The sequence below is a fragment of the Thermobia domestica genome, chromosome 9 (assembly GCF_964235325.1).
Source record: "Thermobia domestica chromosome 9, izTheDome1.hap1.1, whole genome shotgun sequence".
Classification (NCBI taxonomy): Eukaryota; Metazoa; Arthropoda; class Insecta; order Zygentoma; family Lepismatidae; genus Thermobia; species Thermobia domestica.
In genome coordinates, this window is record NC_137462.1 from 78,399,902 (window position 1) to 78,427,890 (window position 27,989).

The 27,989-nt window shown below is 35.1% G+C and overlaps 1 protein-coding gene across 1 annotated transcript in view; it reads left to right on the forward strand.

Moving 5' to 3' along the window:
• LOC145694773 (beta-1,3-glucan-binding protein-like) overlaps positions 1–10,711 on the forward strand; it is a 75,895-nt gene extending 65,184 nt beyond the window's left edge. The window contains exons 6-7 of the mRNA XM_081771403.1: positions 4,523–4,727; positions 10,200–10,711. Of these exons, the coding sequence (XP_081627529.1) occupies positions 4,523–4,727; positions 10,200–10,406 (412 nt within the window). The 3' untranslated portion in view covers positions 10,407–10,711. The remainder of the gene's footprint in view (positions 1–4,522; positions 4,728–10,199) is intronic.
• The last annotated feature ends 17,278 nt before the right edge of the window (positions 10,712–27,989 follow it).

Below are 27,989 nucleotides of genomic sequence, written 5' to 3' on the forward strand. Positions count from 1 at the left end.
TTACATCATGTAGACAGTGTGTAGGCCAGTTAAAGGGTATGCTTTATCCAGTACTATCTTAAAACAAGCCACTTCTCATTTGCTTGGAATTAAGTCCACCTCTTCCTATTTCTAAATGGACTACGTTCCTCGGTTATAAATCACAGTAATAGCTCAAATTCCACTTTAAACAACAGTACCCTTCTCATGTAGCCTTGATCTTAAAATTTAGTCATTCAAAGAACCAGTAAAAACAGTAACTCAACAATTTCCTGAAATAATTAAATTCAGTATTTCAATCCAACAGCATAGCAATGGGTGAAAATATTTCTAGTTTATCTAACATATTCTATTCTTAATTCAAAAGCACGAAAAAAATAGTTTAACACATTCAATACTTAAGCACACTTCTCAACTAAAAACGTATCAGGCTGTCTGTGAATATTATATGCAACCCTCAAAACAGTTATGAAATGTTAATTGCATAATTTTCTAGGTGTAAAAATTAACCGTAATTATTATTTTTATTATTACATACACAAGGCATCCCGGTCTCTCATTCACACTATATCCTATAATTTAGTCATGCTAATAGTTGTCGCCAATTGTGCTGCTGTTTGCCTTCTACCTAACGCTGTAAAACAATTTCACTAAACTATAGTGTTCCAAGTGGTATCCCTTATTGTAAATTGAATATTTCAATTTGTATACAAAGCTAATCCTAATAAAAACAAACACACTATTAATGTCGCTACCTACACTGATTAGATGATACCAAAGTTGTCCTAACGTGCATTACATATATCTCCTTTACTAAACTTTTTTTTTATATACATATAGTCGCTATTGAACTCTCAGTGGAAAATAATTGTGGGTTTTCAGTGTTAAAAGCAATATCCTTCAGTCAAGCAATCAACTTCAATACCAAGTCTTCCGTGGCTAAGCGGTAAGCATACAAAAACCCGGATTCGATTCCCGGTGGGCTCATGTGGTTCAAATTCCACGTTAATCAGTAGATCTACGTCTCATATAGCCTCGCTGTTAAAACGGACGCTAAACTGAAATTCAATTCAACTTCAATAATATAACACAATTTATTATTTTCGATCCATTTCCTTGAACTTACTCTATTATGTATACAGATACATAAAAATCTAATTCCATATTCAGAATTTTATCCGCTAACTGTGCCATGTTACGCTTGCAACATTATTTACCTACAATACGTTTCTTTCCTTATAAAATGTTTGGTACCAAAACTTCGTAAGCAGTAAATAGTACTGTCCATAAACTAAGTCACTTCTGAAACGAAATGCTTTCGTTTATTTCGAGTGTATTTCTAGTACAAAATATTGTGCCAATAGTTCTCCCATGTCCTCCTCCATTCTCGTTCCACCAAATTATAAATGTGTACTTTATTAATTCCTCTAATTTATCCGAAAATATAATCGTAAAAAAGTAAACTCAAATACAAACAAGATCTGCAATACTCAGTGGTAAAGTTCGTCTCTGGTGCAGGGGTACTTGGTTCAATCTCAGCTCGCGTCGTGTGGACTTTGTGGTGAACAAACACCGTGCTCGTGGGTTTTCTCGGGGTTCTCCTGTTTCCTCTCACTTTCTCCATTCCACTATTTCATTCATTTCTCATCATCGCCATCTCCTTTAGTTTAGCCGGTATATTCGTTAAACGTAAAACTTCAAATATTTCATTCCACTTTCGAAATACAAACACGTATATATCTTTACGTCAAACAATAATACACAATCAGTAAGAAATAAGTGTGTTTTCATTCTTCATAATATGTCTTATTAACTATTTGTGCGTTTATGTACAGTTAAATAATGAAATATATTTTAATCAGAATACCCCAACTACTCCAGCTAATATACAACATATATTTCCTAACGGGTAAAAAGAAATATATAAAAATTCTTTGTGTGAGAGTTCTGAAGGTCAAACACACACACACATACACATACAGAGAGGAAGAGAGAGAGAAAGAAAGAGAGAGTGAAAAACAAAAAGTGAATAAAACCCTTGCTACCTGTTACAGAAAACACAATCAGCTGTCCCTGCTATTGTACCTGTATAATCGTTTTCTTAATAGATATAACTAAGCGACTATGGTGGTACATTCACATGAATTCATATAAATTACATTCTGCAGACATTTCAAAGATGTAAGTTTCCTCTCAGACAATACGAAACAAAAAATAAATTAACATAAACCCTCGGCGACCTTATTCAGTTGGGCCAAAGAAAAAAAATGATTTTTTCATCCTTTTTTTTCCGTTCCGTCTTTCCGCGTGCTAATCGCTAAAGAATTCATTCACGTTTTTTTCCCCTCTCTTCCAACCAAGTAAAGAGGATTACTATGCTGTATCACATCCATGTAATACAATTAAATATTAAATTAATTTATTACTAATTCTTTATACATACCCTATGTACTTAAATGTTGTCATTACACGCAACAAAATTATTCTGAACTTATGTAAAAGTAGAAATATGATAATCCCTACCAAACAATTACAAAAGATCACTAATTATATTTCTTACATACAAATCAACTCCGTATATGAATATAAGAGAGTACGAAGCAGTTAAACCGACCAGGTTTTGACCTTGGAAGTTAATGGTCTTCAAAGAAGAAAGAATGCTTCCTGCTGTCCTGGAAGGGTGAGTATGGAGGGTGAGTAATTGTCCTTCAGCCGTATGTTAATATTAATGGCAAAAGGTTAGTAATTAGCATACTACCACAAGTTTAATTCAAATAAAAGGTACATTACGGGTACTTATGAACTTCAATTACAGTTCGGCAATGAAACTACATACGTAAAAAGGTAAGTTGCATACAAGTAATCAAAGTGTAAGTACTTTGGAGGTTACATGTGTTCAAAGGGCAATACAGTAAGTACACATAGTAATACTAGTTACAGGTAATGAGTATAAAAACAAAAACTAAGTCGTTTCAATGTTACATACGCAAAAAGGCAACAATGGAGTAATGAGACTACAGTCCGGTACAGCATAATTACATGTCAGTAATTGTACCTAAAGTACCGGTAAACAAAAGTCGTAATAATTTAATTACAATTGAACCTTTGTACTTCAATGAGAGTACTTAGAGTAATTACAATATTCATTACTTCAACGACAGTATGTACATAGAGTACCAAAAAGTGTAAGTACAGGAACTAATTGAAAAAGGCGACACAGTAATTGAAAGTGGGGTACAGATGTAAACTATTCTACTGAGGTCTTCCTTATACAAGACAAATAGTAGGGGCCCAAGTATACTCTCCTGAGGTACCGCTAAGATCACGGGTTGGTGGTTAGAGGTCGCCCCTGAAAAAGCAACTTTGTTTACGGTCCTTCAAGTAGTTTTTGATTAAAGAGATAAATTTTCCATGTATATTAAACCTATTGGAAAGCTTGAGGAGAAGATTAATGTGACTGACAGAATCAAAGGCCTTGGAGAGATCAAAGTAGATAACATCTAATTGGATATTCTTATTCATACATTTAACTGCACAGGAAAGAAGAGTATTTAAGTTTGTGAGACTTGAGCTTTTCGGTAGAAAGCCGTGCTGAGAAGTGTGAATATAAGTTGAGGTGAATTCAAGCAGTCTGATTTGATTATTTTTTTCTCAAATAATTGATATTACAGAAAGAAGAGATATTGGCCTATAAGAGGATACATGATCTGTAAGACCAGATTTATATATTGGAGTCACGTAAGCTAGTTTCCAACTGGTGGGGTAATCCTTCCGTGAAGCATCTATTGAATAAGATGGATAGAGGAACCGCAATAACTAAAGCAGTTTTGATGAGAAAGAGAGAACCAATGTTGTTGGTCCATGTGATCTATGAGGAGATAGCGATTGCAAGAGAACCAGAACTTCATCCAGGGTAGTAGAGAGGTTGGATAAGGTGTTAGAACAGATGCGGCAGAGAGGGGGAAGAAGATGGGTTGTAGGGGTAAAGGAAGTAAATGTTTTGCAGAAGTAGTTATTAAAGTGGTCAAGTCTTTGATCATCACTCGATTCAGTATTCTCGTCTAGAACTGTTGCTAGTATGCCAGGATATTTCGATCTAGATTTAATTACAGACTAAAAGAGTTTACGGTTGCTAACAGTAAAAACACCAATTGAGTCCATGTAAAATCACGTATTCCAAATTCCTTACTAATAATAACTGCTTTCAAAATAGCGTAAGACAAACTCATTCACTGTTATTCTTTTCAAGTTTATTTATAAAGAAACAATATAACGATAAAATAAAATAGAAATATGTAAAATATAATTATAATTAGCAATAGAGCCGTATTTGGACAATAAAATAAACGACAATGATTGTTTGTGTATGTATCTTATAGGAATCAAAAATCTATAAAACCTATATAATTCTGAAATAGTTTGATTCAATTTAGGATAATGACATATTAGAAGTGTGTTAAATTGTAAATGTTAAATGTTTCTAGTTTTTGAACTTAATTTAAGATAATTGTTTTAGTAATCGATATATTAAATTCTAACCCAGAATAATGGAAGATCCAAACAATGACTTTGCTGCTGATTTTCATCTGTATGGTATGTTATGGAATAGAACCACCATTACTTTTCTTGTGGATAATGAGCCCGTAGGTACAATTACACCACCGTCCGGAGGATTTTGGGAACTTGGAAGTTTTAGCGGGAACAACATTTGGGCTGATGGAGAGCTTGTATGTCCATTCGATCATTCGGTAAGTAACGAGGTAGTGTCATAGCGTTTAATGCCCCGCATTATAATGCTAATTTATGTTATTACTGTTAGTTTTTGTTAATGTTATCTGATTTTTATTTTGTGTTTATTTTCTGTCTTGCTGTTGCTGTCATACATTTCTGCAGTTCCTTTACTCTCCACTCTCTTATAATGTTAAAGATTATCTTATGGCATTTGGATCTAAAACATCAAAATTCATCATTACCAGAAAATAAATGCGTTTGGCACTGATGACACTCCAGACCGAGTTGACCCGTTTCAGTACGCATTCGTCAGTTCGAAAACACCCGAACTCAATGCCAAATCGCGCCTAATCATACCAATTCGTGCCGAGTCGAGCTGTGTTTGGCCCACATATGTATGTATGCTATTCCATGCCAGAATCATCACAAGGAGTGTCTCCAGTTAAACAGATACGATTGCAAATTCAAATGTGAAGTGCGAACCACTGAAATGGAAAATTTTGAATGTGAACTATATCCATACGTCTCTTTGAAAGATTTAACCAGTGGCGGTCTTATTTTGACGCGATGGACTTGGCCAGTCACACAATTTCTTTAAAGAATGGTTTTTAAATTGTAAAAGCTTATGATTTTCAAAAACAAATGGTATTTTTCATGTTGATTTTCAGCCATTATTTTGCCATCGAGTACTCGTTACACAAAAGAAAAGACTGCAATGTGATAGGATGTATGAAAAGAACGCTTCGAGAACCCCTCTGTAAAATCCAGGTTAACCGTAAAGTTAGACTTGGCCGCTTTCACATATAATATAACTTTATAGTAAATACACTTGGCAAGGAAATACATGTGTTCTGGTGGGAACAGCTGTAGTGGATATAGTGTGTCATTCATTAGCCACAAGAACTGGCGATTAAAATAAGTAGTATAGAATTTATATTTTATACCATCAATGGCCCCACTATTAGTAGCCCCCATCTAAAGCCTATTGCTTGTAAACATGTTTTCTTTCAGTGGTCTTGTAAAGTAAATCTGAATGTTTGATTGCTAAGTGCGTAAATCTGATTACTCTGTGACAGTTCGTGGAATCGTATATAACCTAACATCATGTTTAGTTTTGTTGCTACGAAAACAAATTATTCATCTTTATATTCTTGAAGTTTAATTTTGTATTGTTTAATCTTTATTGTAAGAATCTTTTCTTTTAGTTCTTTTATTATAATTATTCAGCTACTATCTCTCAAGACTCAGTAACTTGTATTTTGTTTAATTAATGAAGCCAGTGCTCTTTCTGCATATTAATTCCATATTAACTCCATGCATTCCTCCTTGTATGATCAAACATAATTTATTTGGCAGTCGTATGCTAGTAGTGGAAAGATGAAAATACAAACAGAAAGTCAATAATGAAAATTATTGTTGCTACCCCATCGAGCTTATAATTTCTAGTTGCTACATTAATCACTAAATGTACTCAAATTCCTATATAATGGGTAGTTTACCAATCAGTAAGTACGCCAGAAATTTTTACTTGGGGGGGTGTTCAAAATAAAAGGGGGGGTGTGATCTCAGAATAGTGATAAAATTTTAAAACAAACTGAAACAAGAAAACAGTATATTTTGTTACGCAACTATTGCAATACTACTGCTATTACTACTACTACTACCACTACTACTACTACTACTACTACTACTACTACTACTACTACTACTACTACTAATAATAATAATAATAATAATAATAATATCAGCTCTTCGCAATGGTAGGATCAATAAAGTAAGTTCACACATTTGAGCATTTATTATTATTATTAAACTAAGTAATACAATGAAACCTCTCAAAACGGACATCGGTGGAACACGATTGAGAGGTGTCCGTAAATGAGAGGTGTCCCTAAAAGGAAGGGTTCTCTCTCATAACACCACACCACACATATTTATGAAATGGAAGAATAAGAAAGTTTGTCCTCTTATGAAGGTGTCCACTATTGAGAGATGCCCGTAAAGAGAAGTTTCACTGTATTAGGAATTAACCTCCACTATTTTACCCAGTAATTACATGTGAATTGATTACATACGAATTATTGTAATTATTTTGCAAAATTCTGCTATTATTTCAATTTTTTCACCCCCAGCAAGTTTTAGTAGGTGATTTTTTTTTCAAAATATTAATTGGGAAAAAATTCCCTCGTTCCATGCTGAAATCACATTCGTTTAGTAATTAATACTGTACATACTTACAATTTCATTATTTTAATATTCTAACCCTGTTGTTAACGTTAATTGTTGTAATGTTATTTGATCTCTTAATCTCCGTTCCTGCCCCTTTCTGGCTACGTTATTGATTCTGAATATCTTTCATAAGAAAATTATTCATTGATTTAGTTGTTTTCCAGAAATCCTGTTTTTTCAATTTACAAATATTTTGTATCTTTCTGTTTTGTCTTCTTTAATATACCCTAATTTTAATAATCTCAGGGCTCATAGTGGTCTGGTCTCTTGTAAATAGTTGAAAAGTGACCAAAAATGGCCAAAAGCACACGAAAAAGTGACCAAAATCTCATCATGCCCCTGTTTTCCTTTGTCAATTTCTCCATCACCTCTCTCTTCGTTTGTTGTTTTGTTTCTTCTTTACTTTCTTTTTGAGTTTCCTCCTTTCTTAGGTTTTCAAAGTATGCTTTGTAGTTACGGTAAGCAGACTTAGCAGATGTAAAAAGCTTCTGAGTAAGTGGAACCAGTTCTGGCCTATTTCTGAATTTCTTCATCCCAGACATTATATTTAACTTCGTATATAAAGTTCTCAAAAACGTGAAATATTCAAATTCATCATCTACTCTTAAGAAGAACATAGAAGAAGCATAACACAATACGAACATGATGAACCACACAAACACACACACACAACGTTGAACGGAGCGTTAACTATTACGAGAGAAAACTAAAAGATTATTATGATAGAAGAAAGAATAGACACAGAAGGGTTCTCAACCCCACCTTGAGAGCTTAAGCATCCACAAACCATCCACTGTGCTTTAGAAAGAATAAAAATTGAAGTGAGAATAAAGTAGACTGTTTGACATGTGGCAGCAAGTACTGAAGCTTTCAGAAGAGTAATGAGTAACAAGGTTTTGCCTTTTTCCATTTGTTTTTATATTTTTCTTAGAAAACTGCCAATGCAAAACATAAATCACAGGAAAAAGTCACTTTACCTCTGAAAAAAGTAACTTTTAGTAACATTTTTTTTTAAAAAGTAACTTTTAGTGACCAACTTGAAAAAAAGTAAAATTTAGTTTTAAAACAGTGACTCGCTATGAGCCCTGTTTCGCTCATGAATTTACGTGAATAAAAACATACTTTACAAAAAATTAAACTAGCGCCAAATGCGTTCCTGCATAAAACTAGACTCAGTCTAAAAAATATATAATTCTTACTTCGATCGATCTCTTCATTTCTAAAAGCGTTTTGACTACACCCTTCTAACGTCCGTCCGTTGATACACCACCACTTGCAGAGCAGGCTCGAAACCAGCCACAGAGCTTTGGGGGGCCATGAATATGTTAGGAGGGGCCAAGTCATTAAAAATTCTCTTACAAATATCTAAATTGTGCATTTTGTATTGAGGTCTGGAGGAGACATGAAAAATTTAGGAGGCCAGGCCCTCTCACGCCCCCCTCTGGTTGCGAGCCTGTTGCAGAGTAGCACTTACCAACTGAATCTGGTATAGGCTTATTACTATATTGTCACACTTTTCCTTATTGAGGAGGAGGTAGGTGAATGACCGCTCAAGACGTTGCCAATTTCAGTCACCTGCATCTGTCCATCAATCTCTTTTCTCGGAAACGACCTCGGAGCCCAGAAGGGTAGGTATCAGCGGTCTGTTTTGTCAATGGTTTCGATCAAAACACTGCCCGAAACAATGAGGTAATGTGGTTCTCGAAGCCGTTTATGAGAAGAAGTCGCTTCGTATTTTAAAGTGAAATAAATAAGTAAAAATATTGCCTTTTTCCTAAACGCTAAACCTTTTTTAACTTGATGTAATAAATGACCTATATGATACTGATTGATATAATTGGATTTGGGGGAGTATTCCTTTTCCATCCAGAGGTGTGTGTAAAGAAATTTGGAGGGGTGTTAGGGGGTGTTGGGGGGGTGTAGATTACTCCCTGTTACCAATAACCCCATTAGCAAATGTCGCAAAGCACTTTCGGTCCTCCATCTACAACGGCGACAGGGTCGCTCGAATGTATATCCACATTTGGGCTCCTATCACTGGTGTGGTGGGTGGCTTAATTTCACATTCAGGCCGAAGTCGAATACTACGCTATTAGTCTTTTCTACTTAGAGACGGTGCTATGACAGCCAAATTATTCCGAAAGCTTCGGTCAGCCATGTTCGCTTTGCGTTTGTCAATTGTTTGTCATACGTCTTCGCAGTAAATTATACTTTGGGTTCTTCCATGCTTGTGACCAATGGAATGCCTCGTATTTGTATCCATTATGTCTATGTTCTTTTCTGTTGTTTGTATTTTATTCAATTAATGAAGCCAGTGCTCTTTCTTCACTCCATATTAACTCCATGCATTCCTCCTTGTATGATCAAACATAATTTCTTATGATAGTAGTGGAAAGATAAAAATATAAACAGACTCAGTCTTCTTCTTTTTCTCCTGTTGACACTCTTTCTGGACTTAAATATTAGCATGTTGCATATGAGTGGATGTATAGCGTAGGAATAGCCGAGTGGTGAAAGGCACAGCTTGGAAGATGTCTGTCATAATGGGGTCAGTAGGTTGAACCTAGTCTTGATGAGTTTTTAAATTTACTTTTGTAGATGTACGAGTATTATTCATGTCATAAAGTTTTAAGTTCGTTCCGTAGTCTGTGACGGTACATTTAGGGGTACCACATTGAATTTGCACTCATTGCGTTGAATTTTTAGTTTATACTTGAGGTGATACAAAAAAAAAAGGCAGAATCGAACTTTGGTAAAGAAAGGGGAACAAACTAACCTAGAATTGTTTAACAGGGCAGAGCATTGACGAGTTCGTCGCAGACTCAAAGCGGAACTGTACCGAGATCAGTCCTAGAACCGCCATCGAATCACTGGAAGTATAAGTGCAAGTTTGTTAGCGATCAGCGAACAGTAGCCGCCAGCGATAAGCCGTTTCGTCACTTGAGGTCCGCCAGCGTCCGCTAATAGGGAAGCTACTGAAATTTGGAGATGAAATTTTCTTGCACATGTATAAAAATGTATAATGTTCCATATCATAAACCTATGCTGATCAAATTTTGTATTGTAGAAATTAGCAATTTGTGCGTGAACATTAAAAAAAAGGAACGCCACCACTTGTTCTCATAACATCCAGACAAGTTTTCGTCAACACGTGCAGCACAAAATAGTTGACAAATTTGGTCTAGTGTAGACGCACCATTAGAGTGCTCTTAGTTCTAAAATGTTGATATTTAATATTTTCTTTTTTTTTTCTTCGATAGTTCTACTTTATCCTAAACGTTGCAGTTGGAGGAAATTTCTTTCATGATGGTATCCAAAATAGTCCATGCCCAAAACCTTGGACGTCTGGCTCTCAAACTCAGAAGAAAGATTTCTGGGGAAATGTAGATTGCTGGTACGATACCTGGCATCCAGGAACAGATGATTCAGCTTTTAAGATTGATTACATTCGAGTTTGGTCTTTGTAAGCATTAGTACGCTCTTGTTATAAGATGCAACCACTGTAAACTCCGTATGAAATAATGAAATGTAGTAATTCAATATCTATATTTACGAAAAATTTAGCTCCCACTGAAATTTGTTGTATCTCTTTACGAATAAAATTAGAACTGTTTGTTGATTTACTTTTCAGCTTTTATCAACTGTGTTCTTGTATTAATGAATTTGAAATGTTCTTTTGTTACAATTCGATGAGAGAATAATGTATGTGTAATATACATAAACAGTTAACAACAATAAATTTTGCAACTTCAAAATGATTTAAGTTGTTTGATTTTTATTTATTTCACAGTACAGGGTGCTTCAAAAATACCCGATTTAATACCTTAATAACTTTTAATGAAAACCAAGAGCAAAAATTAAACAAAGCGAAAAATTCTCACAAAGTAGCAGAGTTTCAGTATTCTTATTACAAATGTTCTGTATGTCTACCAGTATCAGGGAAAACATCAAATCCGGCCCACATGTTGATGGCCCATCCGGGAATGGGTGGAGCGTCATCGTGCTGGAAGAAATCAGGGAATGACCCATCCTCCGACTGGAGTGATGGCAAGATGTTGTAACAGACCGATTACCGGCTGTTTACATTGGGTCCGTATTGTAATGCTTACCGGTTGAAGTCGAAGTTGGTTCCCGTATAGTGTTACTGTGCCCAGTTTTGTTATGTGTAATTTTATACTAATTTAATGTTAATGCGCTTTGTATTATTAATACAAGGAATGGCACAAAAGAATACATGCACTCAATCTTGATATGAGACACGCACGTAAACACATCTGGAAATCTTTTTTTTTTTTAAATCTAGTTCTTACCGATTCACTTCAAACGATGTAACCATTTCTTTACAGTCTATGTAGCATTCTTAGAACAATTAATATAAATAAAACCAAGTAATACTAAAGTTTTACTTAAAATATTTACCCGCTGTTTTCCTTGGGCTGTTGGCTGTTGTTTATGTTCTTGATGTAAATCATCATGGCGGATTTTCTGGTTATTGCCGCAAGAGGGCGTTCGAATCGCTATACGTGAAACTAACAGTTTCAAATATGGCGGTTTAGGAGTAATCATAATTCTCTCGTTGCTATAGTGAAAAATAAACAAGTGCCTGAAGAAATTAGCGACTCTTTATAAATTATTAGATAGGATTTGTGGTAAGTTAGATATTAAAAATAGATATAGATATTCATGATTTTTACGGTTAGATTCTTGTATCGATATGTATTTATGGTAAAATTGTGCGAATTATAATCAAAGATATAATAGTAGAAACCGCGTTTATCGAGGCCTGGCTACGAGTGTATGATGACGCAGTGAATCGATAGATTTCAGTGTAGAAGAATGATGGCTTAGGGTTAGCTCCTCCAAAATTTAGAAATTTCGCAACTAAAAGTGCAATTCGGCCTCCAACCTAGTTAAAATTATATTTTAGAGTAACCTGATATGTTATTTGGAAGAAAATAGATATTGAGGAGCCTAGCCGAAGTAAAATTTAGTAAAACCTCTTTCGGCTACAAGCCATCGGAAGTCATCTCCGCCATTACTAGACATATACAGTAATGGAGTGGGAGATATAATTTATCGAAGTTGATGGCAGCGGCGTACCGGAAATACATCCTACGAGCGTGGAATGTAGAGCCAGTATACCGGAGGAATCATCTCTCGATATTTAAATAAGCAAGTAGATGAAACCTACTTTGCGAAGTTGGAGTTTGATCACCCAGCTTAACCTGTGGACTATTCTGTGAAACCTGCGGATAATTGGGTAACATCAATTTTCTTACTTTTTTCTATAAACAGTATAGCAGTTCAACAAATGGCATCTTTAAGAATCAGGATGAGTAACTAAGTTAAAGGGCGTTACGCGTCTCTGAACTTATTAATCGTCGTCCACTCATATACAAGCATGTATAATTGAATTACTAAATCTTATGTGTGTCTATACAATTTGAAAAATGTGTATGTTGATATTAGGGTAATACTTTACTTTGTACGCACCTTTCGATAGCAATGTACCTCGAGAATTTTAAATGTCTAGGTTATATAGGGTTATGTTAAACATCTTGCTGAATTATGTCTCATAATGATGTTTTCTTTCATGAAATATTTGTTGTAGGTTAGGTTAGGTCTAAATTGTAAATGTGTGATCCATAGTATTTATGTAGGTTAGGTTAGGAGATATTTTTTTTTATCCGTGTTTCTAAATTTAATATGTGCCTTTCATATATCGCAATGGGATATATGTTATTTTGTTAGGAAACCTTTACTATGAACGCACCTTTCGTATCTGAGAATTTAATTGTTTCGTAATCCTTGTCATTTGATTTAATATTGCTCCGTGATGTATGTCAAATTGTAAATGTTATGATGAAATTTCTTTGAGAGTGTCTTAACATATTAATGTGTCCCTTTTAGTCGTATTTGCAATACATGCGTGTAGGTTAGATAAAATTTCCATTTCTTACGTGTAGAGTCGGTAACAATTGTAAATCGAGCGTGCTTTTCTATATTTTGTCGTGTGTCCCTCTGATATTAATTTGTGATGTATTTTGTATACGTGCTTGCCATATTTTGTCGTGTGCTCTATGATACTACCTTGTGATACATTTTCATATAGTTAATACGTGTAATGTCGGTAAAATTGTCTTATCACATTGCGTTGCACCATAGATGTTTAGTTTTGTAGGTGAGGGAAAATTTGAATATAACGTGTCCTCCGATGATGATATCATATCATGATGAGTGCTAATAATCGGTCTGTGCCGATGCGGGAGAGTTTTACTCTGGACACACCTCCGGAGTTTGATATTACTATTTATAAAAATACTATTCCGTGTTAAGTTTGTTTATTTTCAGTTTAGGTAGATATTTACTTTGAACGTTCCGTAATTACCGTGCAAAAATTAAATGTTCGTGCCTACTTATATATTTGCCTCATCGGAAACCAATAGTGTTAGAATGTTTTCTTCCAACTTGCCACTCTTAAGTGGAATATGATTTTTTTTATGAGTATCCATCCCTCTGTAAGTTTAATCAGTTGTGGACAAAGATAATAAGTTAGAATGATAATAATTCTTAAAAGGCGTTCCAATAGTTGGACCCTGTCGAGTAGGTGTAGTTTTTTTCTTTCGTTCTCGCTAGACATTTGTAAATATATCATTTCCATTAATAGTAGTGCTTTCATAGTAAATGTATTATGCGAATGACGCATAGGCTAAGGTAAAGTAATACATGATGCTACTCATATTTTTTTTAATTGAAAATGGAATTGTAGTAGCGATGATACTGCCTATGTCTGCATAATTTGCATGTTGTTTGATGAATGACAGGGACATTATAAGGAATGAACGCCCAATAAAGAATTTGCTATGTAAATACATAAGTAGAAGGGATGGATCGTCAATTCTTTGAGTGATAATGAGTTCTATATGTACTAATGAAATATGTTGGAGAATCATGTTTGAGAATCTAGATATGATAAAGCACTATAGTAACGTCATTTAATAAAAATGTTGATAAAGTATCTTAGAGATACCACGATGAAGGCAAATGTTTAATAATAATTTTTTTAATCTATTATATTGTAAATAACGAATAAACTAATCACGAAAAATTTAACTCTATGATTTCGAATGCAATCTATAAACTTGAACTTATACAGTTCCAATTGCTCATATTTTTTTTAGTAATATATTAATTAAGCTGAACAATGTTGACTCTTATTCTTGGTTGGACAGAAAGCAAGAATTTGGAAATCTTCTGATAATAGTAGTAACTTCATTTTTTTCCTTCTTTTCTAAAGCTAACGCAACCTGAACATTAAGTCTAATATAACCTTGATTTTTTTTCCAATACCCTGAGATGGTGTTTGTTATAATTGGCGACCCTTAGCCAAGATATGTATTAATATATTTTTATAATTATTGTTTTGTGTGCCAAACTGAGATAAGTATGTAAAGTAATGATTGGATAAAGTAATGAGTGGATATGACGATGATAAGTTGTTAGACGCGTGACCCAATTAATGCAAAAATGAGTGACGAAAGTCTTAGTGTACATGGTTCTACCGAACATTTCAAATGTTGTGACAATAAGTACAATTCTAGTAACAGTGTATCCATACGCTGTGAAACGTGTGATCAAGGGTTCCACATCCGTTGTTTGAACATTCCTGAGGAAGAACAGGAAATTTTACGTACCATGAATAATAATTGGGTTTGTTTCAACTGTAAGTTGGATAAGATGTTAGCTACAGAAATTGAGCAACCCGTTGAGGAACCTGAAACTGAAAGTGATGGAGAACCATTGCTTAAAACGTTGATTGATATCATTACAGACTTGCGAACAGAAATGTCTGTCATGAACGGTAAATTGGATGCTGGTAGGAATGATTTAAAATCTGACATAAACAAGTTAAATGGTAAAATGGACGCTAATACGAATGATTTAAAGATAGATATTATTACGATTAAAGAGTCTCTCTCCAGTGTGCAGTCGGATTTATCCACTGTCAAAAGAGAATTAGAACATAAAGTAGCATCTAAACTGTCATCTGTAACGTCATCAACATTGACTTCTGAAAAAGAAGTTAAAACTGTAACCGCTACTGATAAACTAGAAATAGGAGCTAGGGGTTTATGTACAAACAGTAATATTGAAGACACGGATACACTTTTAGCAAACAATTTGTGCGGTGTATCAGATGAAATAAGTAATAGTTTAAATGATATGGCTGCGTTAGGAGCGCCTGAATTTAAGTCTCATATAGATGTTACTAAGGATAATTTAAATGATGAGACTGATGATTATTATGATGATGTAAATGTAGATTTAGATTTAGATTTAGTATGTACTAGTAGATTTAATGTACGTGTCAGTAAATATTGATAAACGAAACCCCAGTAATGCATGATGATGTAAATGATAGCTCTCTTATGTATGTCGGTTATGAAAGAGAGCAGTATGATAGGGTAGCGAAGTCTAGTATAGTCGATACGATAAAGGTTCACATACTGAGTGGTGATGACGTTGATATTTCTTTCTGCATTGATGACAAAAGAGTAGGTAGATCTCGAAAAGGGAGAAAAGAGATAGGAAAACCTAAGTTGATATTGTTTATAGATGTTAAAGTAAATAGATCTAAAATGTTTATGTGGTTAGTAGGAAATTGCTCTAGCCAGGGGCGGAGACATAAGCTAATTGGAAAATATTGTTGGAAGTGGCTAGAAGCACTCCATAGGATAGGACAGGCAAAGATTTCACCGCCTGTATTAGCTCCTCCTACAGCTGAACTTGTAATCCTGAATTTTGTTTTCTTCTCCTTTCGTTGTGTTTCGATTAGTTCAAGTTACATTCATGATGTTTTATGAATAATGTAGGAGGTAAACTAGATATTCAATAACAAAATGGGAATTTAGAATCTTGATTTATAAACTTCTCTTTTAGTGGATTTATCTAACCTAAGAACTGAAATTGTGTAAAGGAGTGGCAAGTTGAGTCAAGTTCCTATGATCAGTGGGCATAATTTCAACTTAAAAAAAAATTTAAAAAAATAAATAAATCTTCCGGTTTGACTAAACCCGCGGAAAAGGATAATTTTATTTAGAAAGAGGTTTGTTAGGATTAACTTTGAATATTCAGAATTTTGTTTTCTCTATTTTCGTACCAGTATAGTATGCGGTACCGGAAATATATAATTTAACAATATAAACCTACCTGTTAATTAATTCCTTTAGGGTTCAGTGATAACATCTTCGTTTTCTTCAACCGTACCAATAGTGATTACGGTCATATTTTAGTTGAATCCACCATATTCTTCTGTTCCAGAGTAGTCGATTGATAACGATAACCATAATAATAATAAAGTTCCCATTTTGTTAAATATTTGGTCTCAGTTCGGGAAAACAGATCGAGCAGGCGTCATTAAAAGAAAGCGATGGTAGCTCGACTGAACTTCTCTCCTCAAAACAATATTTTGAAAGTAAATGAATTCGTGTGGAGACGAAGTGATTTATACTGCCCTTCTTCGAAATATAAATAAAATGTATTTTGAACACAGGAGCTGAACAGAAGCCGTTTAAATTATAATATTTGGCAAACCTTTTAAAAAATCCTTTTCGTTCGGTTAAGATTGACATGTGCCTAGTATACATTCAAAATGCGGTTGCGAGAAAAGATAGTTTCTAGTGTACCGTTATTTATAGTTAAGAATATGAAGGCTGGACTGATAGGTTTACTTCTCTTTACGATTTGTGAGGTGCTTTTGGTTCTGAGCTGAACGAACACTCTATTCATTTAGAACAACTTTTTGAAAATTTTTAACCTTTGGGAAATTTTGCACTAAAACTAAGAAGAAACTTCGGTCCTTCTTAGGCATTCTTTCGTGGCGAAGGAAATTCATTCAGTTTGCGGCCTTAACAGCGCCATTTTTCGATTTGCTGAAGAAAGACAAGAAATATTGTCTAACTGAGGAATTATTGAATAGATTCCAACAATTGAAAGAGTTGTTGAGTGAGCCTCCAGCGCTCAGTCAACCCAATTTCGACCAACCGTTTCACTTATTCTCAGATGCGTCGCTGGAAAATTTGGCTGGCTATCTGGCTCAGTATGATGATACTGGAGAGCTTCTCGTTATCGGATATGCAAGTAGAAAATTAAAGTCATATGAAGTTTCCTATTCGATCTTCCAACTGGAGTTGCTGGCAGTATTGTTTCTGTGCGAACATTTTTCGTATTATATTTTAGGTAGAAAAGTTACAGTCCATTGTGACAACAGCGCAGTGACATACGCTTTCACGTTACAGAACTTAGATCCCCGAACCACAAAAATTTTGTTAAAGTTACAGAGGTTCGATCTTCGGTTCGAGCACATAAAAGGGGTGGACAATAAAATAGCCGACATATTGAGTCGCAATACTCCAGAACTCCCTGCCGAACCTGAAGAGTATCATGTTAATTTTGTTTGTTATGATGAAAGTGCGTGGTTCACTGTAAATGAGTTAATGCAAATGCAAGCGGGTGATAAGTACTGTAACGAATTAAAAGCGAAGATGTCAGACAGTGTCGACTCTCGAATTCGTCTAGTAAATAATTTGGTATATATTCAAAATTTAAAAACGAAACGTTGGCTGCTCGTAATCCCAGAGTTATTGATTGAGAGAACGATTAGGAAAGTTCATGAAACGGGGCATTTTGGTGTTAGTAAATGTTTGAAATTAGTTCAAGAATTGTTTTTCTGGAAAGGACAAAAACGTACGTTCCAAAATTTCATTAATAATTGTGAATTGTGTGCCCGAACGAAGTTCTCCAATAGAATTATTGCTCGTGAGGATCTACATATTGAGGCAGATAAGCCACATATCAAATTGTGCATCGATCTCGTGGGGAAATTGCCATGTAGTTATGGATTTTATTACATCCTTTCAATTGTTGATGTCTATTCACGGTTTTTGTGTTACTTACCGTTAAGGACTGTCACAACTGCTGAGATTGTTCGGACGCTAGAAAAGGAATATTTTTACCTCTTCCCTTATCCGAATTTTATCATATCCGACCAGGGCCCACAGTTCCTCTCGAACACGTGGAAGACTTATTGCAATGATCACCAAATTCAACACATTTTGGTCTCGCCATACAACCCTTCTGGGAATGGCATCGTGGAACGTTCGCATCGAGAACTCAATCGAATTATTCGATTATTGTGCAGTCATAACCACACTAAGTGGAAAACAGTGCTAAAGACGGCAGAAGATCTGCTAAACTATTCTTATAATAGTACTATTGGATGTACGCCTGCTGAGGTGTTTATTTCTTTCTCGGCTGCTGATCGATTCAGAGAAAAATTCCCATGGCCTTCTGAGTTGAAAGAAACAGAAGATACTAAACGGCATATTCAGGTCGAACCCCGTTTGTTATCAAAACGGAAACGAAAGTCGCAAAATAATATGATTGAAATTAAGGAAATGGACTTAGTGATGGTTAAAACCCATTTTCAATCTGACGCCTTTAAGAAGGTCACGCATAAGTACATGCCTGTGTTCACAGGGCCTTTTGTTGTGACTCGAGTGCATCACAACTCCGTTTCTTTAAAAGATTTGGAGGGGAGAGAAGTGCCGACTCAAAATTTATCAAACGTAAAATTGTTCAATTGCTCTTCGGAAAAGAGAGAAGAGTTATAAAAAGATTTTAAACAGTCATAAAAAAAATAAATAAAAAAATTTAAAAAAATGTGTTGATGTTTTCAGTAGTTAAAAATTTTTTTTTCTTAAAGCCGCAGGGAAAAATGTAACAGACCGATTACCGGCTGTTTACATTGGGTCCGTATTGTAATGCTTACCGGTTGAAGTCGAAGTTGGTTCCCGTATAGTGTTACTGTGCCCAGTTTTGTTATGTGTAATTTTATACTAATTTAATGTTAATGCGCTTTGTATTATTAATACAAGGAATGGCACAAAAGAATACATGCACTCAATCTTGATATGAGACACGCACGTAAACACATCCGGAAATCTTTTTTTTTTAAATCTAGTTCTTACCGATTCACTTCAAACGATGTAACCATTTCTTTACAGTCTATGTAGCATTCTTAGAACAATTAATATAAATAAAACCAAGTAATACTAAAGTTTTACTTAAAATATTTACCCGCTGTTTTCCTTGGGCTGTTGGCTGTTGTTTATGTTCTTGATGTAAATCATCATGGCGGATTTTCTGGTTATTGCCGCAAGAGGGCGTTCGAATCGCTATACGTGAAACTAACAATTTCAAATATGGCGGTTTAGGAGTAATCATAATTCTCTCGTTGCTATAGTGAAAAATAAACAAGTGCCTGAAGAAATTAACGACTCTTTATAAATTATTAGATAGGATTTGTGGTAAGTTAGATATTAAAAATAGATATAGAGATTCATGATTTTTACGGTTAGATTCTTGTATCGATATGTATTTATGGTAAAATTGTGCGAATTATAATCAAAGATATAATAGTAGAAACCGCGTTTATCGAGGCCTGGCTACGAGTGTATGATGACGCAGTGAATCGATAGATTTCAGTGTAGAAGAATGATGGCTTAGGGTTAGCTCCTCCAAAATTTAGAAATTTCGCAACTAAAAGTGCAATTCGGCCTCCAACCTAGTTAAAATTATATTTTAGAGTAACCTGATATGTTATTTGGAAGAAAATAGATATTGAGGAGCCTAACCGAAGTAAAATTTAGTAAAACCTCTTTCGGCTACAAGCCATTGGATGTCATCTCCGCCATTACTAGACATATACAGTAATGGAGTGGGAGATATAATTTATCGAAGTTGATGGCAGCGGCGTACCGGAAATACATCCTACGAGCGTGGAATGTAGAGCCAGTATACCGGAGGAATCATCTCTCGATATTTAAATAAGCAAGTAGATGAAACCTACTTTGCGAAGTTGGAGTTTGATCACCCAGCTTAACCTGTGGACTATTCTGTGAAACCTGCGGATAATTGGGTAACATCAATTTTCTTATTTTTCTATAAACAGTATAGCAGTTCAACAAATGGCATCTTTAACAATCAGGATGAGTAACTAAGTTAAAGGGCGTTACGCGTCTCTGAACTTATTAATCGTCGTTCACTCATATACAAGCATGTATAATTGAATTACTAAATCTTATGTGTGTCTATACAATTTGAAAAATGTGTATGTTGATATTAGGGTAATACTTTACTTTGTACGCACCTTTCGATAGCAATGTACCTCGAGAATTTTAAATGTCTAGGTTATATAGGGTTATGTTAAACATCTTGCTGAATTATGTCTCATAATGATGTTTTCTTTCATGAAATATTTGTTGTAGGTTAGGTTAGGTCTAAATTGTAAATGTGTGATCCATAGTATTTATGTAGGTTAGGTTAGGAGATATTTTTTTTATCCGTGTTTCTAAATTTAATATGTGCCTTTCATATATCGCAATGGGATATATGTTATTTTGTTAGGAAACCTTTACTATGAACGCACCTTTCGTATCTGAGAATTTAATTGTTTCGTAATCCTTGTCATTTGATTTAATATTGCTCCGTGATGTATGTCAAATTGTAAATGTTATGATGAAATTTCTTTGAGAGTGTCTTAACATATTAATGTGTCCCTTTTAGTCGTATTTGCAATACATGCGTGTAGGTTAGATAAAATTTCCATTTCTTACGTGTAGAGTCGGTAACAATTGTAAATCGAGCGTGCTTTTCTATATTTTGTCGTGTGTCCCTCTGATATTAATTTGTGATGTATTTTGTATACGTGCTTGCCATATTTTGTCGTGTGCTCTATGATACTACCTTGTGATACATTTTCATATAGTTAATACGTGTAATGTTGGTAAAATTGTACTTTGAACGTGTCTTTTACTATTTTGTCATGTGCCCTTTTATAGTGCTTCTTAATACTATAGTAGTTTAAAATCTTTTTCGTATGTCTTATCACATTGCGTTGCACCATAGATGTTTAGTTTTGTTGGTGAGGGAAAATTTGAATATAACGTGTCCTCCGATGATGATATCATATCATGATGAGTGCTAATAATCGGTCTGTGCCGATGCGGGAGAGTTTTACTCTGGACACACCTCCAGAGTTTGATATTACTATTTATAAAAATACTATTCCGTGTTAAGTTTGTTTATTTTCAGTTTAGGTAGATATTTACTTTGAACGTTCCGTAATTACCGTGCAAAAATTAAATGTTCGTGCCTACTTATATATTTGCCTCATCGGAAACCAATAGTGTTAGAATGTTTTCTTTCAACTTGCCACTCTTAAGTGGAATATGATTTTTTTTATGAGTATCCATCCCTCTGTAAGTTTAATCAGTTGTGGACAAAGATAATAAGTTAGAATGATAATAATTCTTAAAAGGCGTTCCAATAGTTGGACCCTGTCGAGTAGGTGTAGTTTTTTTCTTTCGTTCTCGCTAGACATTTGTAAATATATCATTTCCATTAATAGTAGTGCTTTCATAGTAAATGTATTATGCGAATGACGCATAGGCTAAGGTAAAGTAATACATGATGCTACTCATATTTTTTTAATTGAAAATGGAATTGTAGTAGCGATGATACTGCCTATGTCTGCATAATTTGCATGTTGTTTGATGAATGACAGGGACATTATAAGGAATGAACGCCCAATAAAGAATTTGCTATGTAAATACATAAGTAGAAGGGATGGATCGTCAATTCTTTGAGTGATAATGAGTTCTATATGTACTAATGAAATATGTTTGAGAATCTAGATATGATAAAGCACTATAGTAACGTCATTTAATAAAAATGTTGATAAAGTATCTTAGAGATACCACGATGGAGGCAAATGTTTAATAATAATTTTTTTAATCTATTATATTGTAAATAACGAATAAACTAATCACGAAAAATTTAACTCTATGATTTCGAATGCAATCTATAAACTTGAACTTATACAGTTCCAATTGCTCATATTTTTTTTAGTAATATATTAATTAAGCTGAACAATGTTGACTTATTCTTGGTTGGACAGAAAGCAAGAATTTGGAAATCTTCTGATAATAGTAGTAACTTCATTTTTTTCCTTCTTTTCTAAAGCTAACGCAACCTGAACATTAAGTCTAATATAACCTTGATTTTTTTTCCAATACCCTGAGATGGTAATATAACAATTGGCTACACCAGTCAGGATTCTATTTACTTTAGCGTTAAACATAATGATTAAAACCGAGTTGTAACAATGTCGTCTTCTAACATGCACCCATAACCAGTGATGTAATGCTAGAATTTTTGGTAAGTATACGCTCGATCGATTTCAAAAATATAGCGTATACGCAAGACTAGTTGTCATATACGCACCCCAATATACGCTCATTCTTTCGTAAATTTAAGGTTAGTATACGCTGAACTACAAAAATTTTAGGTGGGTATACGCCATATACTCCTGTATACGCCCATTACATCCCTGCCCATAACCCATCGCCGTTAGGGCTCCGTCGACAAAGAATGGACACACTACGCGAGTCCTCCACACATCATCACCTTGCCGGGAACATTTATGGATGTGTCAAACCAATGAATTACCATCCGACAAGTACGTTGTGATTATAAATCTACCCAGACACGTAAAAACAATTTACCTAATCAGTACACAATACGTCAGAGGCGAATGCAAGGTCTTGTCATTGCTGCTTGTAGCTCATTGAGCAAATTTGAGACGACAATCTGGTGAAGTTGTAGCGTATAAGGGTGCCACTTATTCACTGGCATAATGCACATTATTCAGGAGCGAGTAATATCACTTTCACCGGCTACGCTACGCAAGCTTCTCTTAAGATTTTTGCTGAATGATCCCAACACTACCACAGTTGTTGCCCCGTCTCATCTGATTTCTTGGATTTTTCAGCACTGTAAACACAGAAACACTGCTGATAGGAATTCTTCCTAGATTACAGCGGTTAAAATCGTTAGCAATCACCCTGGTGCTTTTTTCCAGTAATCAGCATATGTCAATGTACTCTGCATTTGTCAAGCCCATCTTCTGCTAGTAAATAACCTGCAATGATATAAAGAAATAGACATAACTTCGTAATTATTACACAACTCAAAATGGCTATCACTGTAGCGTATTGTTTATGTGTTATTTCAACATCAAGGATATCGCCTTCCTAGCATATCAATAATAACTAGTAATTGGCAGAATAATATGCATTAGTTTTTATTGTTTGCTAAGAGCAAGACTTTATGCAGTATATTTGGAATTTATACGAAGCAACGGATAACGTACTATACTTTCTATAATCGGTCACCAAAATAGTTTGTAAGCCTACGAATTATCTGACCACATTTACATGAGTAGCAGTGCTGCCATCTATTATTCTTCTCTGCTAGAAACTTAGTACAATAATACGTTGTTCGTTAATTGGTATTACTGCACTAAAAGTAATGAACAATGTTATTCAATAAAGTGTCAAACCAAATATTCGGCCCAAATGCAAAGCTTCAGCTGTTTTCTAGTAGTAACAAAAAGACGCAACCTTCATCACGTCGATCTGAATGTTTTCGGTTCTAATTCGTAGTATTCCGCCGGAATATACCGAAGAAGAGATTGAAGCAGAATTACGTCTTGAGGAATACTCATTTAAGAAGAGCCTCCTTATTAAGAACAATAATGGACCAACTTAAATGATTCATCTCTTAACTGACTGAAAGGACACGATCGATGATCTTTTACAGCAGAACACTTACATTTATTGCCGGCGACATAGTGTTGAACCGTCTCGCTCACCACCACCCCTGCCCTTCAGGTGTGAGCGATGTCAAACATACGTACAAACAAAACTCTACATCGCAGTATTCAAACAATCCAATTTGTGGTTTCTGTTCTGAACCACATTCCATATCTCCCTGTTGCAATTACAACCAAGCTCCACAATGTCTTACTTGCTCTGGTGTTCATCCCACCTATACCTACACGTACCACGCAAGACTAGCACTACAACCCGGAAAACCAGAGATTACGGTTCCCATTCGTACAATCGATTAACCAACGCTTTCAACAAATTCTTTGCGTACACCTCACCGTGGAAGATTTTCTTCGCCCCACTACAGTTGTCCTTGAAAATATTCATCGTTCCTTACGAACTCATATCTTATCTCAAGTTACAACTGTATCAAAACTGTTTAACCTTCAACTCTATGCCACATATTGTGGAAATACAGTCCACATCCACATATCACTATTTGAAACTTTTGTCTAATAGGGCAGTAAATGAAACTCGAACTTTAATGAAGAAAGGAACAAATTAGTAACAAGCTGAAAATTAGTGTAGAAGTTGGGAATGATGTTTTAAACAACATACTAAAAGCTCCCTGAAATCCCACCTGACCTTCGTCTGCCATATTGGAAAATGGCCGCTGAATGTGAAATAAACAATACCCAGATAAAATAGCAATATTTTCTTTTTGGTTGAACATTAAGAGGAAAATTCAGTATCGTTTTATAGAACACTAGCAGCGTTCACCCCGCTTCGCTGCGGTCACCCCGGAACGCAATAAACTTTGTTACTTAGATAATTTTTACTTTTTCGCTTTCAAGTGATATGATAAAAACCAGAGAAGATTGCAGTAAATGTTAACATTATATCGCCTGTCATTTATGTTAACCCGCCCCGCTTCGCTGGGGTCACCCCGGAACGCAATAAACCTTGTTAATTAGATAATTTTTACTTTTTCGCTTTCAAGTGATATGATAAAAACCATAGTAGATTGCAGTAAATGTTAACATTATATCGCCTGTCATTTATGTTAACCCGCCGAGTGACACGGTCATGCGGGTTGCATATAAATACGTTTATTTTTACCTATGATGAACTAACAAAGGATTTGTACGTTATGGACACTTGAATGGTCAATTATCTCAAGACACTGGTAATTAAAAATTAAAGTGATATGATAAAAACCATCTAGGGTCCAAATCCTAATAACCCCCCCAAAATGAAAGAAATTGGTTCAGCCGTATTAGCGTGATGAGGGAACAAAGGATTTGTGCGTTCTCTTTTATATAGAACATAGATAAGACAGTATTTTTATAGAGAAACAATTTTTCATAAAACACATACTTTTAGAGATATTTAGCTCTAAATTCTAAAATTCCGAAAATTTTCTTCTTTATCGATTTCCAACCTTGCATTTTCCATAAATGACGAGGAGTATTAACGTGATCTGAAACAAACCTAAAAGAAAATTATTTAAGCTTTCTAACGGTACTATCGAGTATAGTGTATATTTTAAACTAAGAGGGTAATTTTAATTTATATAGGGAGATTTGCAGTAGAATTGATGACTTTGTGGCAAAAACTCGTCAAGTGCAAAAAGTGAAAGTATAAAGGAGATAGCTTCACAAGGGTTTCTCTTCATCCGATTTTCTTCAAACTTGGCACACATATACTAGACCGAAAATAAATCGACACGTATTTTTTTTTGTTCCTTTCGGAAAATAGGTTAAGGGTGAAAAAAGGCCCCTTTTCAAAAAAGGGTCCCCGTGATTAAAAGGGCCACTTTAAAGAAACGAAATTCTGCCGGTGCAAAGATGACTTCAAAGTAGGAAATATTGGTTTTGTCGTTTTCGCGAGAAAAGGGTTGCAGGGGCAAACGCCCTCTTCGGAATGACAAAGGAACCCCCACAATTCTTACGGAAATTGGATTTCGGTGGAATTACTTGAAATCGTGATATGTTGTAGATATTGTGATCCTAAGAAAAAAGTCTCAATGTGCACAACAACCAATCACTGACTCTTCAGCCACTGCAGGATCACTTTTTTGAGAACAGACGAAGGCAACGACATTCTGGATTTCGGTAAAACTGACTAAAACCGTGATACGTTGTAGATATTGTGATCCTGAGAAAAAGTGTTAATAGGCATAACCACCAATCACGGATCTTTTGGTCACTACAGGATCACTTTTTTGAAAGCAACCGAAGATAGTGAAATTCTGGATTTCGATGAAAATGACTGAAACTGTGATATGTTTTAGATGTTGTGATCCTGAGTAAAAGTATCAATAAGCACAACCACCAATCACTGACCGTTTGGCCATTACAAGGTCGATTTTTTGGGAACAGAAGATAAATGTATTCAGGTATTCTAGATTTCGATGGAATTGCTTAGAGTCGTGATATGTTGTAGATATTGTGACCCTGAGGAAAAGTTTAAATGGGCACAACTACCACTCACTGACCGTTTAGCCACTTTTTTGAAAGCAACCGAAGATAGTGATATTCTGGATTTCGGTCAAAATGTCAGAAACTGTCAGTGTCAGAATGTCAAAATGATATGTTGTAGATATTGTCATCCTGAGAAAAAGTCTCAATGGGAACAACCACAAATCAGTAATCGTTTAGTCATTTCTACCTTCTTGAAAACACCCGAGTTTCACGATGTTCTGGATTTCGGTAAGATTGAGTAAAACTAAGATATGTTGAAGATCTTCTCATCGTGAGAAAAAGTCTGAATAGACACAACCATCGAATTATGACCATTTGGCCACTACAGGTCCAGGTTGTTCAAAATAGCCGGGTATAACAATATTTTTTATTTCGGTGTAAATGATGCAGATGTCGTGATCCTGAGAAAAATTATCTAGGGCTTTCCAGGGTTTCCATTTGTCTCACAATATCAACATCTGAATGTTGTCTATGCTAAATGATATTGGAAGGTGCTCTCCCTATCTCTTTTCCGGGTTGTGGGATAGGAATTTTCCGGGTTTCATACAACTCTACCAAAATTCCAGAGTATCCTTACCTTCTGCTGTTTTCAAAAATGTGGCCATGTAGTGGCCAAACGGTCAGTAATTGGTGGTTGTGCTTATTGAGACTTTTTCTCAGGATCACAACATCTACAGCATATCATGATCTTGGTCATTTTCATCGAAATCCATCCAAAATATCACTATCTTCGGCTGGTTTCGAAAAAGTGGCCAAACAATCAGTAACTGGTGATCACGCCCATTAAGACCTTTTCTCAGGATCACAATATCTACAACATATCACGATTTTAGTCAGTTTTACCGAAAACCAGAACGTCATTATCTTCGGATGTTTCCAAAAAAAAGTGACCCTGTAGTCAGGGACGTACGCAGGGGGGGGCGACCTGGGGGTCCGGACCCCCCGAAATTTCGACTTTTTTAAAATTTAGCCTAATTTTAGGGGCAATTTTAGGAATTTTAATATAAAATACCTTCATATTTAGTTTGGACCCCCCCCCGAAATAAATTCCTGTGTACGCTACTGCCTGTAGTGAGCAAACGATCAGGGATTTGAGTTGTGTCCATTGAGACTTTTTCTTAGGAACATAATATCTACAACATATCACGGTTTCAAGCAATTCCACCGAAATCCAATTTCTGTAAGGATTGTGCGGGGTCCTTTGTCGTTTCGAAGGGGGCATTGCCCCTGGAATCCTTTTCTCGTGAAAACGACAAAACCCGTGTTTCCTACTTTGAAGTCATCTTTGCATCGGCAGAATTTCGTTTCTTTAAAGTGGCCCTTCTAATCAAGGGGACACTTTTTTGTAAAGGGGTCCTTTTTCGCCCTTAACCTATTTTCCAAAAGAAAAAAATACGTGTCGATTTATTTTCGATCTAGTAGTGGGGTACGCTATGTCTGAAATTACACACCCGTGTGCATTTCTTGTTAAAATTGAACTAACACTTGATTTTTGTCCTTTCGGTGATGCTTTAAAATTCTGACACGGTTGCCATGTTTTCGTTCATCCGAATCCAAGATGGCGGCTATCAAAGATGGCCGCCTTCACGCATGCACAGCTCTGTCTTTAAAAGCCTATATCTCTGAAACTAATTGACCAATCTTCATGCAACAAATACCAAACGACGTAGAAAATAATAAATTTTTAAAAATTGACAAGAATTATTACTTATCAATGCAAATAATAACGTGAGAAATAATTTTATTTCAAATTTTGCATATTTTATGATGTGTTTTCTTTATATTTTTAAAATAATAAGTAAACGGCAAATAATTGAGGACAACGTTGGTTACCTTT